Source organism: Pseudorasbora parva, chromosome 7 (genome assembly GCF_024679245.1).
Source record: "Pseudorasbora parva isolate DD20220531a chromosome 7, ASM2467924v1, whole genome shotgun sequence".
Lineage (NCBI taxonomy): Eukaryota > Metazoa > Chordata > Actinopteri > Cypriniformes > Gobionidae > Pseudorasbora > Pseudorasbora parva.
Window position 1 is genome coordinate 12,841,833 of NC_090178.1, and position 18,404 is coordinate 12,860,236.

The 18,404-nt window shown below is 38.1% G+C and overlaps 1 protein-coding gene across 16 annotated transcripts in view; it reads right to left on the reverse strand.

The window, feature by feature from the left end:
* Positions 1 to 18,404, reverse strand: part of ptprub (protein tyrosine phosphatase receptor type Ub) — a 390,953-nt gene that overhangs the window by 126,808 nt on the left and 245,741 nt on the right. For all 16 annotated transcript variants that reach the window (XM_067448179.1, XM_067448178.1, XM_067448177.1 and 13 more), the window contains one exon: positions 13,804 to 14,097. In XM_067448179.1, the coding sequence (XP_067304280.1) occupies positions 13,804 to 14,097 (294 nt within the window). The remainder of the gene's footprint in view (positions 1 to 13,803; positions 14,098 to 18,404) is intronic.

The window sequence follows — 18,404 nt, forward strand, 5'->3', positions numbered from 1 at the left end:
GGTCCAGTTTGCCTCTGCAGGAAATACGACCAGAATAGCGTCTTAATGGAACTATTGATTGTTAGTTAAAAGCAAATAAATGGGATGCTGTTGGCTTGTGCCATCTTTAAAAAACAATCCAAGAGTCTACACTGTGCTCTTTGAGGAGCCCAAAAGGGCCTTTGTACCACCCTACTTCCCTTAACCTAGTTCGAAGGCTTTGTCTGGATGCCAAGAGCAGCGCTTCGAGCGCCCACTCCTTGGCACCCATCGGAGATGGGACCAAACCCAGAGAGAGCAGCCAGAGGCCTGAGGCAGCATGTCAATTCCTCACGGGCAGCTGGAAGACCAACAAGACCGGTTTCTGTCCCATTACTCTAGATAATATTGATACATGAGGTAGTCCGGAGAGAACTAAGCTCATTCCTGGTTATGCAGTGAACTAATGAAGTTCTGGATGTTGTTCTGTAAAAGGAAAAGGGATGAGAAACACAATTCTGTTATATTTGGTGTAAAACATTTTACATTCAGATGGACGGGAGTGGGTTTACTCAAATGTACTGAAAGCATTTGTATATCAGAAGTTCAATTATGGAAACACAAAATATTAAAGGACAAGCTGCTATATTTTACTTCCTCAAAGACATTTACTAAAGGGACAATTCACCCAAAAATGATTATCATCATTACTCAGCCTTTCGATATTGTGGAATATTATAACTATTTAAATTACAGTCAAACCAAAAATGAGTCATAGACCAGATATAATGTTTTACTAGTTGGTACAGGACACTATAGTTAATTTATGTAAGTGAGGATTGCAAAATAAAGTAAACTGTGACATATTATACCGACATAATTCTTCATGCAGTGGAATAACAGTACAATTTGGGACCGACATTATTCAGACACTTTGACGTGACCCTGTTTTGCTTAAGTGTTTTTTCTTAAATTGCTAATGTGACCTTTTACACCACAGACTGAACAAAATGAAGCATTGTTTGGTCATTGGTAGAACTAAATTGGTATTATCTAATTGTGTACTTAAATTTAACAGCTGATTGGCTGATTCTAATCCATTACATAAGTTTCTAGCAAAGTTATCTGCCATTATCAAGATACTTTGTCTGACACAGTTCGTCATATTTTATTACCATTTTATTTTCAAAACGATAGTGAATAAACTATAATGTGAGAAAATGTTAAAGATGTCTGCATACTTTTTAGTTTGACTGTAACGTTTTTTTTTTTCCATATATTTTTAAAAATATAATATATTCACGTGGTAAAAAGCTTATTTTTTTAAAGCAATTACTTCAGTCTTCCATTATCCTTCAGAAATCATTTTAATTTGGTGCCAAATAATAATTTTATTATCAATGTTGATACAGACTGGTTAAATTTTGTCGATACATTTTTGAACATGATACGTTTTTGTTTATGATACGTTAATGAATAGAAAGTTTAAAAGAACATAATTTATTTGAAAATAGAAATCTATTGAAATATTATAACTGTATTTTCTGTTTTTTTATTTATTTATTTATTTAACATATAACAACGTTTGAACGGTGGTGTATAATTTAGCAGTGGCTGTCAAGCCCCACAAGGGACTAAAAAGTACCATAAAAATGGCATAAAACCAGGCCCATATGAATTTGGGTCATACAATTGCTTTGTGTAAGGAACAGACTGAAATGTATTTCACTGAACATTTTCAATAAATACTTGCATATTCAATCATCACAGACTTCAAACTTTTCTCTGTCTTTAAATTTAGTCTCAGAAGAAAACTTAACGCTGGTTTTATTATGCTTTTTGGATCTTTCACTCTCTGCTTTCATTACATGGAGAATAAACAGGACATTGTTCAAAGCATCACCTTCCATCAAGCAAGAAAGGAAGTCATAGAAGTTTGGAATGACACAAGGGCAAGTAAATGATGAGATAATGTGCTGTTTTGACTGACTTTCTTCTGCAGAGCACAAAATGTGACATTTTGAAGAATTATGTTTTTGTAAATACAAAACAATCCAGAGTTTGTGTATATACCATAAAAGTATATGCGGTACAGACAATAATGGACAATGCCAACTTTAATTGTATGGCCAAAAAAAAAAGAAGACATTTTTCTAAATATCTTCTTTTGTGTTCTGCAGAAGAAATTAAGGCAAACAGGTTTGGAAAACACAAGGGTGAGTAAATTATGACCAAATCTGCATTTTGGGCACACTGTACCTTTAAGCCATTACAGTCCAGTAATAACTCACTTCAAAGAACACCTAAAGAGACCCAGCAGCAGGTGGAGGTCCATCTGTGAACCAGACTGTGGCAGAAGAGCAATGTTTGTCCCATTCTTCCATCTTTCCCCTTTCTAATCTCCCTCTCCTCCGAGGAACATTCCTTCACATCAAGTCCTGCTCCTAATCACAACAACGCCTCATCAAGCACACCTGGCCGTGTTCTGTGAAATGTCCAGCAGTTCCCTGGCTGTGCCCACAGGACTGCGCCTGCTTTCAACATTTTTTTATGTAGGTCACTACACCAAGAGCCGCACACCAGGATGCAATCTTCAGTTGCAGCCAGAAACAACCTAGTCATCCCATCACTCATTTCACTTTCCTCCAGTTTTTATTTGGAGAAGTCACCCAGGGTTGTGAAAGTTCTTGCAGTCGAAAAAGATAAATAAAAATGAGCTGCTAAGAGTGAGGAACCATACAAGGCGAGCCAAAATATACAAAAAAAATAAAATAAAGTAATACGATCTTGTTGGATGCCAGCTAGGGATACATCAGCAGGGAAGATTGTCATCATCGGGTCTGTGTACAGGTGTTAATGGCATCCCCAGATGGAGGCCATTTTGAGCAGATCATATGAAGCCGGAGAAGATGATTAAAGTCACCTTTGTAACAGAGTAGGTGGATTCACCTGCTGGATGAAGACAGATGAGCTGACACTACACTCCATCTCCAAAAAACAAAACAAAAAAAAAGCCTTAAGGGAGAAAATGTGACCACTGAGAGTTTGTGATGCTTGGAGATGATGTATAATACTTGAACAGCCCAGCCCCAAGATAAAAAGTCATAACCCGTAGGTGGTAAGAAAAACAACACAATGTAATTTTCTCCTATTGTATGTATTTTTTTTGGGGGGGGGGGGGGGGGGGGTCTGACCTCATGCACACACATATATATATATGTGTGTGCATATATATATGTGTATATATATATATATATATATATATATATATATATATATATATATATATATACATACATACATACATACATACATACATACATACATACATATATATATATATATATATATATATATATATATATATATATATTTTTTTTTTTTTTTTTTTCAGATCATTGACCCATAAAGGCCCAAAATTGGCCATGTGTCATCATAAAGGCCGTAATTCCATGTATGGGCACTTCTCCCGGATGAGTGTGTGTGCACATCAAGCAGAGCAAGAGCACACAGCACATCAACGCCATCAACGAGCTTCGATTAGGTTACTGAAGCTTTCAGCATCCCTGTCATTTGGTTTTTAGACCACGAAATCAATAATGTCACTAAAGAACTGTGTTTTTGGTTGTGAATGAAAGATAATGCTAGGTTATTTGGGTAGCTGAACAGGGTTAAGAAAGCAATGGATGCAGTTTGTCTTTCCAGAGCAGCAACAGATTTCTGATGTGTGTGTGTGTGTGTGTACTCGTAACTCTTTAGCTCCACCCACTGTACGCCGCCATGAGCTCGGCTGTTTTCGGAAAGAATCGTTATAGTGTATCTGTCTTTCATAAATACACTGTAAAAAAAAAAATCAGGTCTCCAACTGATCACATTTAAATTTATCAGTTGGCTAAATTGAATTTCTATGAATTAAATTGCATCAATTCACAGAATTTCAATTCGGCCAACTGAAAAATTAGATGTGATCAGTCACTAGAAACTTTTCAATTGGAGCCTTTTTTTTTTTTTTTTTTTTACCGTGTATGATACAACCAAAGACTCTTCAGAGATATGAAGGATGCAGTACTACTCTATAGGTACTTAAGATTAACATGAGACTGTGTGTTATGCACCCTTTAAGTCATGGGTTTTTAAACTTTATCATGCCAAGGACCCCCCAAGTTTATGTGGGACCCCCTTCCTAAAATTCATCTCTATATTTGTATGTATGGAAGAAAAAAAATGTAACCGTTAAATAAATAGTAAGTATGACATTATAAATGCAACATATTGTTTCCAAACTTAAATTGGCTATACTGAATGATGAATGTATAAACCTGAAATTTAACATTTTCAATTAAAAATTATTTGTATAAGCAAACTTTATGATAAATGTTTGCAAGCATGCAGCTTACGTACTGCATTAAGAATACTACCTCACAACACCAGTGAGCAAGATAAAGGGGACTTTATTAAGAAAAACTCACGAGAAATATAAAAAGCAAACCTATACAATACTGGAAAGTATGCATATGGCAAGAAAGGAGAGACACATTTAGAACTGAAACTGCTAGAATGTTCAGTAGACTTTATCCAAGTTTGAAAACCCCTGCTTTAAGTCACCGCATGAAATCAAAATGGACAATTTTTTTTTTCACTTTATTGCAGTATTTTTTTTTAAAAATAAATAATAATGTGCCCACTTATGATTTAATCATTAATCAAAATATAGGTTACCCTATTTTAAGCTGTCATTGTTGCACTGCACTGGCTGCCAATAGCCGCTCGCATTAAATTCAAGGCACTGGTTCTCGCCTACAAAGCAACCACCGGCTCTGCACCAATATACCTAAACTCGCTTTTTCACACTTATGCACCCTCCAGAAGCTTGCGTTCTGCAAATGAACAACACCTCATGGTGCCATCCCAAAAGAGGCATGAAATCACTCCCATTTTCCTGGACCATTCCCACCTGGTAGAATGACCTGCCTACACTCTTAAAAATAATGGTTCTTGAATGGTTCTTTGGCAGGGTATATGGTTCTATGAAGAACCTTTAATAGCCAAAGAACCTTTCCTTCCATTGCACAGAAGAACCATTCACAAAATGGTTCTTTGGGGAACCAAAACTGGTTCTTCTTTGGCATCACTGTGAAAACCTGGCACCTTTCTTCCTGGCACCTTTATTTTTAAGGGTCTATCTCAATTCGAGCAGCCGAGTGTGTAGGTGTGTTCAAAGACAAATCTTTCCAGCAGCACCCGACCAATAAAGATTAGCACTTAATTATTATATTTGTTTGTTTTTTTATTAAAACATTTTTTTTAAAGTATGTGTACTGTACCACGTGTACTCCGCTAGATTAACCGAGACTTGTTTCAGCACTTGCATGCTGCTGCCCCTTGTTTGTTTAGTTGCTTCAGTTGCTCTCATTTGCAAGTTGCTTTTGATAAAAGCATCTGATAAATGATTAAATATTAAATGTAATATGTTTTTCTAAAGCTACTTAAATATCCTAATTAAACTAAGGCCTAATCCTGGCTTAATCTTGTGAAACCAGGCCAAACAATCAAGTTTTATAACAATAAAATCACAATGAAATGGAGGTAGTGACAGAAATTCCCTTCCTTATTGTGAGGTACAACCAGGTGCATCCAATTCTCCCAAAAAGTAGGACGGGGACTTTGTTTTGTGCATTAGCAGCCATATCACCCTGTAGCCCAAGACTGGTTTCCCTCTGAAGCTGAGCCTGGCCAGTACCTGGATGGGAGACCAACTGGGAAAACTAGGTTGCTGCTGGTAGAGGTGTTAGTGATGTATATTTTACATTGCACATTGGTGGCGGTTGAGGAGATTCCCCCCTTCTATGTAAAGTGCTTTGAGTGCCTAGAAATGCGCTGTATAAATGTAACAAATGGATGGATGGTTTCCATCCAATCGGGAAGCAAATCTTTTCAAAATTCAAAAAAAAAAGAAAAAAAAAAGATGCAAGTTGTTCGGACGACGATGGTATCGGTAACCAACAGTAAATAAAACACCATCAGCAGAAACAGTAGTGTGTCGTGAGCCGGTGTTGCCTCTAAAGCGGCTTCTTAAAGTGAAAGGTGAGAGTCGGTTCCCATCTGAAAGACAATTTCCCTTCCTGTATATTAATACAAGACAGAAGAATATGATTATCCTTTCGCTACACTGCTCAGCCACACGTCAAGTAGTCACTAACTGAATGTTATTTTGATGTGTAAGTGCGTGCGACCGTGTGTGAGGACATTACAGGCGCGCATACATTAGACTACACATTAACATAACACACATGGTGTGTGTGTGGTCGAGCAGTGTGGCGAAAAGATTGTCCTTAATATTAGGCTATAAGACAAGATGAGTAACAAGCACAACGGAATACTCTTATAATTAAGCCAAAGGATCTAGTTCGGTTCTCTAAAAAGAGAAGGAATATCCATCATGAGGAAAAAGTCGATTAGTCATGTGGGTTTAATGTTCACTACATCAGAATTTATTCGGCAAAGGCATTTCTATTCTTTCGCATTAAAGAGGGTTAATTCACCCAAAAAAGAAAATGATGTCATTAATGACTCAACCTAATGTCGTTTCACAACCGTAAGACTTATAAGACATATAACATGCATAATCATAAGACAATGGTTCATCTTCAGAACACAGTTTAAAAATATTTTATATTTAGTCAGAGAGCTTATCCAAGTGTATTCACACTATACTGTCCATGTCCAGAAAGGGAATAAAAACATCATCAAAGTAGTCCATATGTGACATCAGTGGGTTAGATAGAATCTCTTGAAGCATCGAAAATACATTTTGGTCCAAAAATAACAAAAACTACGACTTTATTCAGCATCGTCTTCTCTTCCGCGTTTGTTTTCAAACCTCAAATCAAGATTCAAATGGTCATGAGTCAGCCTATTGATTATTTTTGGACCAAAAGGTATTTTTGATGCTTCAAACGATTCTAATTAACTAACTGATGTCACATATGGACTACTTTGATTATGTTTTTATTCCCTTTCTGGACATGGACAATAAAGTGTGCATTCACTTGCATACGCTCCTGGACTAAATATAAAAGTGTTCTGAAGATGAACGGAGGTCTTACGGGTGTGGAACGATATTAGGGTGAGTCATTTATGACATAAATTTCATTTTTGAGTGAACTAACCTTTTAACTTTTTTTTTTTGTACAAGTAAAAACTACCTTAAGCGAGCATAACTTTTTTGCGAATTAAGGGACCCCCCCCCCCCAATCATTGACATTTTCATCACTCATTTCTGATGTGATACTTCAAAATGCTCATAAAAACGGGGTTTACTATTGATTGATCTTTCAAATGTGGCCGTTGAACTCAAAAGTAGAGTCAGATAAACGTAGCCAGCATGAACAGGGTTTAATTTGACTAAGTGATTGGAAAAGTCCTGCATACGTCACCAAAGAGAAGTCTTTCGTTTTCCCTTTAAAGTCCAGTTCACCTTTTTACATTACAAGGTCAAAAAAAAAAAGAAACATGCCTAGATAAATTGTTCACAACACGTATAACATGCATTTAGAAAATAGTGAATAACTAAAACACCCTTATTAAAGGGGGGGTGAAATGCTGTTTCATGCATACTGATCTTTTTACACTGTTAAAGACTTGGATTTCCATACTAAACATAGACAAAGTTTCAAAAGTTAAGGTGGACGTTTGATGGGAGTATTTCTTTGTCAAAAATACTACTTCCGGTTAGTCATAAGTTTCGGCAAGTTTTTTGAGATCATGCGTGCCCTTTGACGTTAATGGGGGCGGAATTTCCTTGTATGGGCCTTACGGACAATTCTACCGGAAGCGCGTGAGAGAGAGAGAGGGAGAGAGCGAAAGTAACAGGCTACGCCCATCAAAGCGCTGGCTTGTAGGATGCTGGACAGGTGATGTGCACATAACAATGTCACCAAAAAAGTGCGTTTTTGGTTGCCAGACCAAGACAGTCCTGCACAGATTCCCCCAAAACCCCGCGTTAAGGCAACAGTGGATGTAATTTGCTTTTCCGGATCAGCAACTGAGTTGCGCGAATGTTTATATCTGTTTGCTGCATTTCGGTGCCGACTGTTTCATAAACAAGGCCCAGCTCGACGCCGGATTTTCCCGATCGCCTAATGCTGAAGGATGGAGCAGTCCCAACGATAAAGGTCCCAACGTTAGTACCGCAGGCGGTGAGTGAGACTGCTTCAGATGTCTGTGTTTTTGCCTATGCCCATCAAGTAGCCCAAACATGATCACGTATAGTTAATTGATCAATGGAGCATGCGATGTGTAGTGCGTGTACATTTGTTTAGCAGGCCACTATATGTGTAACTTTGTTTGTGTATTGTAAAAGCACTCAACAATACACAAAGAGGGGGGAAATATGTTGAACTAAATAAGCACGCTTCTTCATTCAAATGCGCTACTATTCCGTGTCTTTCTATGTAAACACTAACTAGCCTGCCGTGCAAAACCAGTCCGCTTACTGTCTACACAAACCACGCGTAAACACACAAACACACGTGCACAACTGCCCTTCCCACATGTACACCTTCAAAGACAAAAATACGACGATATAATTCAAGTATAAATATGTAAATAACACAAGCCGCTAAGCATATTATATAGTTAGTGTATAACTTGTACCACATAGAGACGTCCTGCTCTAGTCGTTTTTGCTGCTGCTCCTGTTCAACTGCAGCCTCTGGGTCTGATTCCGGATCATAGATGTATGGCTGTATCTGATTAAAAGCCATATTTTTATTTTGAATAAAGTTTTTTTCCCGCTGTTAGGGATGACACAGCTTTACGACGCACTCGACTCAACACAATAGCAGCGGCGCACACACGTCATTATTTAGCTCCGCTCACACGACACGCCCCCACCTGCTCGGCTTTTTTCGGAAAGACTCAGAACAGCGCATCTTTCTTATATAATTATAAAAAAAATAAAGACTTTTCGGAGATATGCAGGATGCAATGCTACTCTATAGGTACTCAAGATTGACATGACACTGACTGAAACTGAGTGTTTCACCCCCCCTTTAAACTAAAAGGCATCTGAGATTTGATACTTGACAGTTCACATTTCTTTCAAAATGTACTCATCTTGGTGTCTCGAAACCTGTATACATTTCTACTGCAAGATATTTTGAATAATGCTTCAACTGTCATGTAGAATGCGGTTCCATTTATAGATGAACAATCCACTCAAGTGAAAAACAGCTATGACGGTCCATTATGTGTATCATGAGCAGACCTCAGAGGAATACAATTTAATTGTTCAGTTGACAGGTGAAGCTAATGCGTTTAGTAAAGAAGTATAAATGCTTCAAACTCAATGAATGATTCAGTTTCGAATACAAACTATTGAAGATCTTTTTTGTGGCGGTGGCCTAGGTCTAATATTGTTTGTGAATGAGCTCCCCTGAGACTAATCTGAATATCGAGTCACATGACTGAAAACACTAACCCTCTTTGATTAACATGTCATCACAGTGTATATGAGCAAGCGCTGTCAAACAAATCAAAACTTCATAGCCTCTGACACAACATGGCGTTCCCACTAGCGCACTTCTCCAAGCACTCAATTATATCTTCCACTTCTATTCAGCTGATGGCAGAACCCACAGGAGATTTGAGCACGAACGGAGTATGGAAAACCTCATTTTACTTCCAATCCCACTGATGTGCTTCTATTGAGTCAAAATTACATCTTCAACAGTTCAGCAAATATGACAGCAGCTTAAACAGCCCCAATATTCATGTGCAGCGAGGCACCACTGGGAATATGATGCAAATACTCCATTTAAAGAAGAATTTCAATCTAGACTTAATGTGGAAGAGAAAATGGAAACAGTTGGAAATATTTAGCGTGAATGTCTGCTCCTCATTTTTCTCCGCCTTTCTTTAAGAGACAAAAGCTGTTTAAGACAAAAAAACGGGCCTCGAAGTGACTCACAGACGAATCTTTCTCGCCTCGACTCCCTCGTCTTATCTGCTGATGTCTTTTTCTCTCTGCTATGTCATTCTAAAGCCCGTGTTGTCATGCTCTTCCGCTCTCTGCGTTTCACCTGGCTGCCTCTCTTTGTCTTGGTTGCTGATGAATGGTAGGTGTCTGTTTTTTTTCCAGAACAAGCTGGGAATGATTGTGATGTGTCATTTAAAAAGGCAGACGCTGATTTATGTGATAGCTTGTGTGTTTAGAAGGCGACGTGATGTAAAATGGTGACCATTACCATGCTGACCAGGTCCATGGGCAAATCCTCAACCTGCATTTTCACTCTCGTTTTCTCTTGGATAAAAACAGGATCAATCTTCCTAATCACACCCTTTCCAGTTCTGAAACAGCTGGACGTGGCGGAGACTCTCATTTGCAGGTAGAACCATGCATTACCGCACCCCTTGCTGTTTGTTTTGACAGGCACAAGAAGGCGCCACAGGAGAAATGCCCGCAGATTTAGTTCAGAAAATCTTAAATCCAATTAATTTTTCAAAAGTGAGTCGGATATATTTTATGAACTAGTATTAAACACACGACCAAATTCATATGCTGTTTCATTAGCGGTTGATCAATATGGGTTTTTAAATGAAAAATGATTTTAGACATTTTCAACAGGAGAATATACCGGCAGTGTCAATCACAAGTTTGGAATTACGATTTTTCTTCCCTTTAGGGTCAAGGACCGCCAACGGCCCCAGATTACTGTTGTTTAACATTACTGCATGTAAAAAAAACACACACTCTTTCTTGATCTGGACAAACTGAGAATCATTAGAAAGATTAAAGACTCCAGCTTCAGTACTTGAACGCTGTTTATGATAAAATAAGGTTGTCAATTAAATTCTTAATATATCTCAGGAGTGCAAAAAAAATAATCTGTAATGAACAATATTTTGAAAACTAAAGAAAACAACAGGATGCGCTTTTCTGTCTCTGTCTCCTTGAACATCTTTCTGGCTCACATGCTCAAAAATAAACCAAAGCACAGCCAATATTTGACGCACAGACTGACATGAAAAAAGTATCTGTCAATAGAAACTTGAAGTGCCTATTTCTTTTTCTTTCTTTTTTTTTTGTTGATTATATAATGCATTTAACGTCAAATAAGTCCCATTTACAAATGCCAAAATTACATTATTTTCATTGTCAGTGGTGAAAACTGTAACCTCCTGAATAGACTATCAGGTAGTGGTTGGCAACTAGAGCTAACATTACAGCAAAGAAAGCTCAGCTGATAATTGCAGTAATGAAGTAATTTTGCCAGAAATGCAAAAATAAAATGTTTTATTTGTTACTCTGGTAGATTATATATTTATAATTTCTATTAAATTACTACAAGTACTGTTACTACCACTATCTCTGGGGGCCAAAAATGCGTGTGGCCTTAAAATTGTCTTTGAGTTAAGGTGCAATATTAATCTTTTATACTGTAATCTATATTAATCTATATTGTATACTGCTAATCGCGGCTCAAATGCACCTGTCAAGCCAGTAGCTATATTCTATTTTATGATCTAATTCACATAAGGTACCAATAATATGCCTTTTTGTTGGTTTACAAGAAAGACTTCAGATAATAGGTTTTAATTTAAAGTGGGATGAATGTGGGGTTGATGGGCAATGCAGAATGCCAGACTAGGCTATAATGGCTGAATAAAATACTAAATAACTGCTATAAAACAAGAATTAAGATTAATTCATTCGTGACAGACGTGTGAAAGGTTCATTGAGTAAAGACAATAGAGCATGAATTGAGCAGTTAGAAGACTAGTTCGAAGACTGAAAGTTTGTGCTTTTACAGGAAAATAACATAATGATTAGCATTAGCAACGTTCTCAAACTCACGACATGGCCTTACAATATGCTTCATAAAATGCATAACTTTAGAGATATCATCCTCAGATTTGAAATTAAGCATGACCAAACTTGTGGATTGCCTTTAGTTGTGGTAATATTTTGTAAACTACATTTACATAATATTTTTATACATTAAAATACACACACACACGCACATATATACATATACATACATACATATATACAGTCTTGTTCAAAATAATAGCAGTACAATGTGACTAACCAGAATAATCAAGGTTTTTAGTATATTTTTTATTGCTACGTGGCAAACAAGTTACCAGTAGGTTCAGTAGATTCTCAGAAAACAAATGAGACCCAGCATTCATGATATGCACGCTCTTAAGGCTGTGCAATTGGGCAATTAGTTGAAAGGGGTGTGTTCAAAAAAATAGCAGTGTCTACCTTTGACTGTACAAACTCAAAACTATTTTATACTAACATTTTTTTTTTTCTGGGATTTAGCAATCCTGTGAATCACTAAACTAATATTTAGTTGTATGACCACAGTTTTTTAAAACTGCTTGACATCTGTGTGGCATGGAGTCAACCAACTTGTGGCACCTCTCAGCTGTTATTCCACTCCATGATTCTTTAACAACATTCCACAATTCATTCACATTTCTTGGTTTTGCTTCAGAAACAGCATTTTTGATATCACCCCACAAGTTCTCAATTGGATTAAGGTCTGGAGATTGGGCTGGCCACTCCATAACATTAATTTTGTTGGTTTGGAACCAAGACTTTGCCCGTTTACTAGTGTGTTTTGGGTCATTGTCTTGTTGAAACAACCGTTTCAAGGGCATGTCCTCTTCAGCATAGGGCAACATGACCTCTTCAAGTATTTTAACATATGCAAACTGATCCATGATCCCTGGTATGCGATAAATAGGCCCAACACCATAGTAGGAGAAACATGCCCATATCATGATGCTTGCACCTCCATGCTTCACTGTCTTCACTGTGTACTGTGGCTTGAATTCAGAGTTTGGGGGTCGTCTCACAAACTGCCTGTGGCCCTTGGACCCAAAAAGAACAATTTTACTCTCATCAGTCCACAAAATGTTCCTTAATTTCTCTTTAGGCCAGTTGATGTGTTCTTTGGCAAATTGTAACCTCTTCTGCACATGCCTTTTTTTTAACAGAGGGACTTTGCGGGGGATTCTTGAAAATAGATTAGCTTCACACAGACGTCTTCTAACTGTCACAGTACTTACAGGTAACTCCAGACTGTCTTTGATCATCCTGGAGGTGATCATTGGCTGAGCCTTTGCCATTCTGGTTATTCTTCTATCCATTTTGATGGTTGTCTTCCGTTTTCTTCCACGTCTCTCTGGTTTTGCTCTCCATTTTAAGGCATTGGAGATCATTTTAGCTGAACAGCCTATCATTTTTTGCACCTCTTTATAGGTTTTCCCCTCTCTAATCAACTTTTTAATCAAAGTACGCTGTTCTTCTGAACAATGTCTTGAACGACCCATTTTCCTCAGCTTTCATATGCATGTTCAACAAGTGTTGGCTTCATCCTTAAATAGGGGCCACCTGATTCACACCTGTTTCTTCACAAAATTGATGACCTCAGTGATTGAATGCCACACTGCTATTTTTTTGAACACACCCCTTTCAACTAATTCAACTAATTGCCCAATTGCACAGCCTTAAGAGCGTGCATATCATGAATGCTGGGTCTCATTTGTTTTCTGAGAATCTACTGAACCTACTGGTAACTTGTTTGCCACGTAGCAATAAAAAATATACGAAAAACCTTGATTATTCTGGTTAGTCACATTGTACTGCTATTATTTTGAACAAGACTGTATATATATATATATATATATATATATATATATATATATATATATATATATATATATATATATATATATATATATACACACACACACCTCACAGTTTGATATGTCAAATATTATGATATTAATTTTAAATAGACTTGCAAATGAATATTTCAAGTCACTCACCTGCACACTTGGTTCTGCTGATGAGGGGTGGTCCAGGTGGCCCGGTCCCACCCTCGCCTGGCCGAGTAAGCAGCACACTGATATGGTACTCCGTATCTGGATCCAGGTGCCAGAGCTTATATGTAACCATGTTAACTCCAAGAATCTCCGACCAGGGTGCCTGGCTGGCCCGATATTCGATTTCCCGACGGATGATGGGGCCATCGCCCAGGATGGAGTTGGTGTTTAGTTGAATGATTAAATACGTGGAGCCTGCTCTCAACAGCTGGGGTGGAGCAATGGGAGACGGGGGAACTGTGATAGAGACAGAAGAGATTATGGTAAAGGTCTATTCAAAAAATGAAGAAAACATGTTAGTACTTAAGCCTTTTTCAAGCAACCCCCAGGAATGAATATATGGAATGTTTTAATGTACTCTAACCTGAATCAGTCTAATCTCTTTTACTCAGTTTTTAAGCTTATCTTGACCAGACACAGTTGGCATGAGGTGAAAGAACATTTGCAGTTCAAAATGGTACAACTACAAATGCAAGGTTCAAGGGTTAAAATACCAATCTGGCCATGCACATTAAAACTCCAATAGCTGGTTCTTTCAGGTCCTCAAGGGAGAGCTATATGTAAACCAACAGATGTGCAAGACTGTGGAAGAACGTCAGATACAAGGTCATGCTATTTAGTGTGAGATTTTCATATCTGGCCCCTGAGGAACGTGGAGGGCAGATGCAAACTAGCCACAATAACAAGGGGAAAATCTATTTGATTTGCAAGGAAAAAAGGTTTTAAAAAGAAAATATATATACCTTTTTAAAACCTTTATATATATATATATATATATATATATATATATATATATATATATATATATATATATATATATATATATATATGTATATATATATACACACACAAACCCTGACTAATGACTAGAGCTTCAAAGGGTCTCGAGTTACTCAACAATTAGTTAGAGAAACTGATTTAGAAGGATGGAGGTGAGAAGTCCAATGAAAAAAAAAATATCATTGCTGAATTTTCCCATGACTAATCTTCGGGTCTGCTGTGTCTGCAAGCTTTCTCTCTCAGGGCCAGCTGCAGATGGCAAATATCCAGCTAGGGACAGAGAAAGCCTCTCCTGGGAGGGATATGAGATGGCAGCGAGTAATAAAGCTCATCTTGTCTGTCAGAGAAAGGCTCTGAGAATAATATAAAGCCAACTCAAACTCCACTTTCATATGAGAAGAGACAAAAACAGACTGCCTTTTCTTGACGATTCTCCCTCTGTGTAGCGTTGGTTAGGGCAGATGATTAATTCCACCCCAAGAAAGCTTCTTTCACCAGAGTAGAGTTCAGAATTACTGCGAAAAACAGATCTGAACCCTACTGACTGACTGAGAACAATTCTCATTAGCCCTCTGGCTCCTCTGCATTAGCCCTATTGCTATGTAATCTATGGGCCCATTGAGGAACAGTGAGTTGTGAAATGAGTTGATCAAGCTAATTAAAGGACTGATTAGCCTCTCGTTAGCGGGGGCAAGCATGGGAGGGCAGTTCGGAAAAGACAGAGAAGATCACAGCAAAGGAAGAGGAAAATCTAAGGTGAACGTAATGAGCTTGCGTCAATGCTGCCGTGCTAGAATGTGGGCCTATAGCTTTATGGACTCGTCTGCTGGGGCCAATCTGCAATGCTTAACTGAGGTGCAGTAATGCATTTTAAATAGGACCTCCTGTTGAAGCAAAAGCCATCAGGAAGCAATGCCAATAACATGCTGCAGAGGGAATGCAGCTATAGCCTGAAATGGTTTTAATGCTCTGTAACATAGAGGCACAGATTCAAGCAGGTCTCATTATAAGTTATGCTTCATATTGAGGCGTTCCCGAGTGGATTCTGCCTACAGCTCTGGTAAAAATATAATGATGAAGTTGTAATGAGTTAGTGTGACAAGTGCCACAAGAGCAAGCGCTTTGTATCCAAGCACTTTGCTGAACATTTGATTAGTCAGACCCCTAAAAACAGTGCATGCTAAATGAGTTTTGAATTTGATGACAAGATCTAGAGAACATTAACAATTTTACCCCGGATTATGGTTTAATTTAAGGCATTTAGCAGACACTTTTATACAATCGCTTTAGCAGCACAAGCAATAAAAGGGTATGCAAATTACAAAGTTATCTGCTGGGAAAGTGCTACCTATACAACATGAGCATTGTAGATGTTTTATTTTATTATTAAAATAAAACAAAATAAAATAAATAAAAATAAAACCGCACAAGGACTCAAAAATGATAATTGAAAAGACTCTTATTCTGTGATTTGGGTAAAAAGAAAGCAAGGCGCTTAATCGCGGGTAAATGAAAAACAGTGTGAGGAGTACAAATAATTGAATAGCTGGAAGTTTTTCTTTAAATGTATTACCTGTGTTTTATTATTTCTAGTTTTGTTATGACTGCATTTAAAAAAAAACAGCCTGAAGGTTTTATAATGCTGTGCTTCTAGGTCACATTGTGGCATACAGTAAAGCCGTACTTCTAAATTCGCCATAATCCGTGCTGCTACATCTATCAATAGGATTAGCATGGTGCTGTCTCATAGCCTCTCTCAGTATGCCTTGAGGACGGAAGCTGAATAACCCACGTGGCTCCATCCATCCCTATCCATATTCCACCCCTGACTTCTCCTTTTGCCTAGGGGATATCAATCTGACCAGGGTTTAAAGGTGGACACGGAAAGCTGCCACTGTAGGCTGATGGGCAGGTGTCAAGTTATATGGTTGAAATTTCAAGTAGGACTAGGAAGGTTTGTTTTGATGTAAAAAATGATACTAAAGACATCTGCTGAATCATCATGATTATTCTCAGGAAATGTTCTGTATTACTTTAGACCCTTGATACTGTTCTATTAATACAAATAAATGGAATCTCACATATTCATATTTAAATGGATAGTGGAAATGAAAATGTACTCCTCATATCATTTCAAACCAAAGCTTCAAAAAGATAAAACTGTAAAACAAAAAATGTGATTCATTGAACATTTCAATTTCATTGAAATGAATTGTGCCAGAACCTTTCCCCCCAGACTTGTTATTTTGAGCATTTTCTGTGAAGATTAGGAAAATTAGTCCGGTGACGTAGGACTGTGCGTGACTTTCCAGTTCCCGCTGGATTTTCGTCCTCCACAACTAGCTTAATAAAGCACTGAATCAATCAGCATGTTCAGGTCCCACTCCTCAAAGTTCCTGAAACTTTGTAAAAATACTCCCTCGTGAGAAGCGATTTTCTGAGGGGGACATTTTTACTCAGAACCTCATTTAGACCCCGGGCCCTGTGGTTGAAACACACTTACCCCTTTTCCACCAGAATGAACCGAGTGCTAGTTCAGAGCCCGTGCTAGTGTCAGTTCTAAGTTGGTTCGACTTGAGAGCCTTTATGAACCAGTTTGGCTTTCCACATGTAAGAGAGCCACCGCAGAGCTAGGTCTTACGTCACTGTATACGTCTCATCTTTCTCGCTAGCGTTTTAGCAATGCTAGCGAGGGAGCGGGAAATACAAACACACCAGGCTTGTTCGAGATGCATCGGTGCTGCGCAGACTGATCCGTGTATGCTATCAAAATACCGCGTGAGCGATTCAAAAGCATAAGGAGTCGTTGGCGCTCGCTCTACTTTGATGTCATACGCAATCAGTCTGCACAGCGCGCGCCGATGCATCTCGAACAAGCCTTCCCTCAGTGGCTCATGGCTTTATGATCCTACATCAGCATTAAAATGCCGCAAATCCAACGCATTCGTGCAGTTCTCCATGATTTGTATAGGCGGAGATTACAATCCAGCAGCTGTTAGCTTGATTAGCTGCTATTGAAAAAATGGCGGTCACAGGTTTGTGTACATCTTGTTGATCACGGTAACGCCGCCCCCAGCCGGTGACGCAAGCGGTTCTTACTTCTAGCCCAGCAATGTTTTGGTGTTACTTAAGAACCACTTTTCCTGGCTCTGAGTTGGTGCTTGGCTGTGGAAACACAAAGAACCGATTTGAAACTAGGCTCTGGCTCCGATTTAGCACCAGCACTGCCTTGGTGGAAAAGGGGTAACTGAGTACCACCCCAAAGTTCCTAGTTCCTGGGGAAAGTTCCTGTGTTGGAAATGCAACTAAATATGGGGTGTACATAAGGTGTCAGTAATATTAAATCTGCATCTCGTTTAATTTGAGAGCTGCAGCAGAGGTGACGATTCATCCTGAAACAAACTTAAATTCAATTTGTATGACTTTATTAATGGACTACTTTATGTTGCTTTTTATCCTTTTATAGTGTGTATATAAATATACACAAGACTTTTGATAAATCATTTTATCAAATTGTTATGCTAAAAAAAAAATTTTGTTGAAAAGAAAAAAACAGCAGCATACAGGTTTGAAACAACAAAAGGTTGAGTATATAATGACAATTACCATTTTTGGGAACTACCCCTTTAAGCTTTACTAAATACCAACTACAAAAAAAGTCTGCTATTACAACAGTCCACACGTACACATTTTACAAAACGGATCATTTCAGAACAAAAGAGCATAAGGTGAGAGAATGCAAGGCTATAATAGAAAAAGAATAC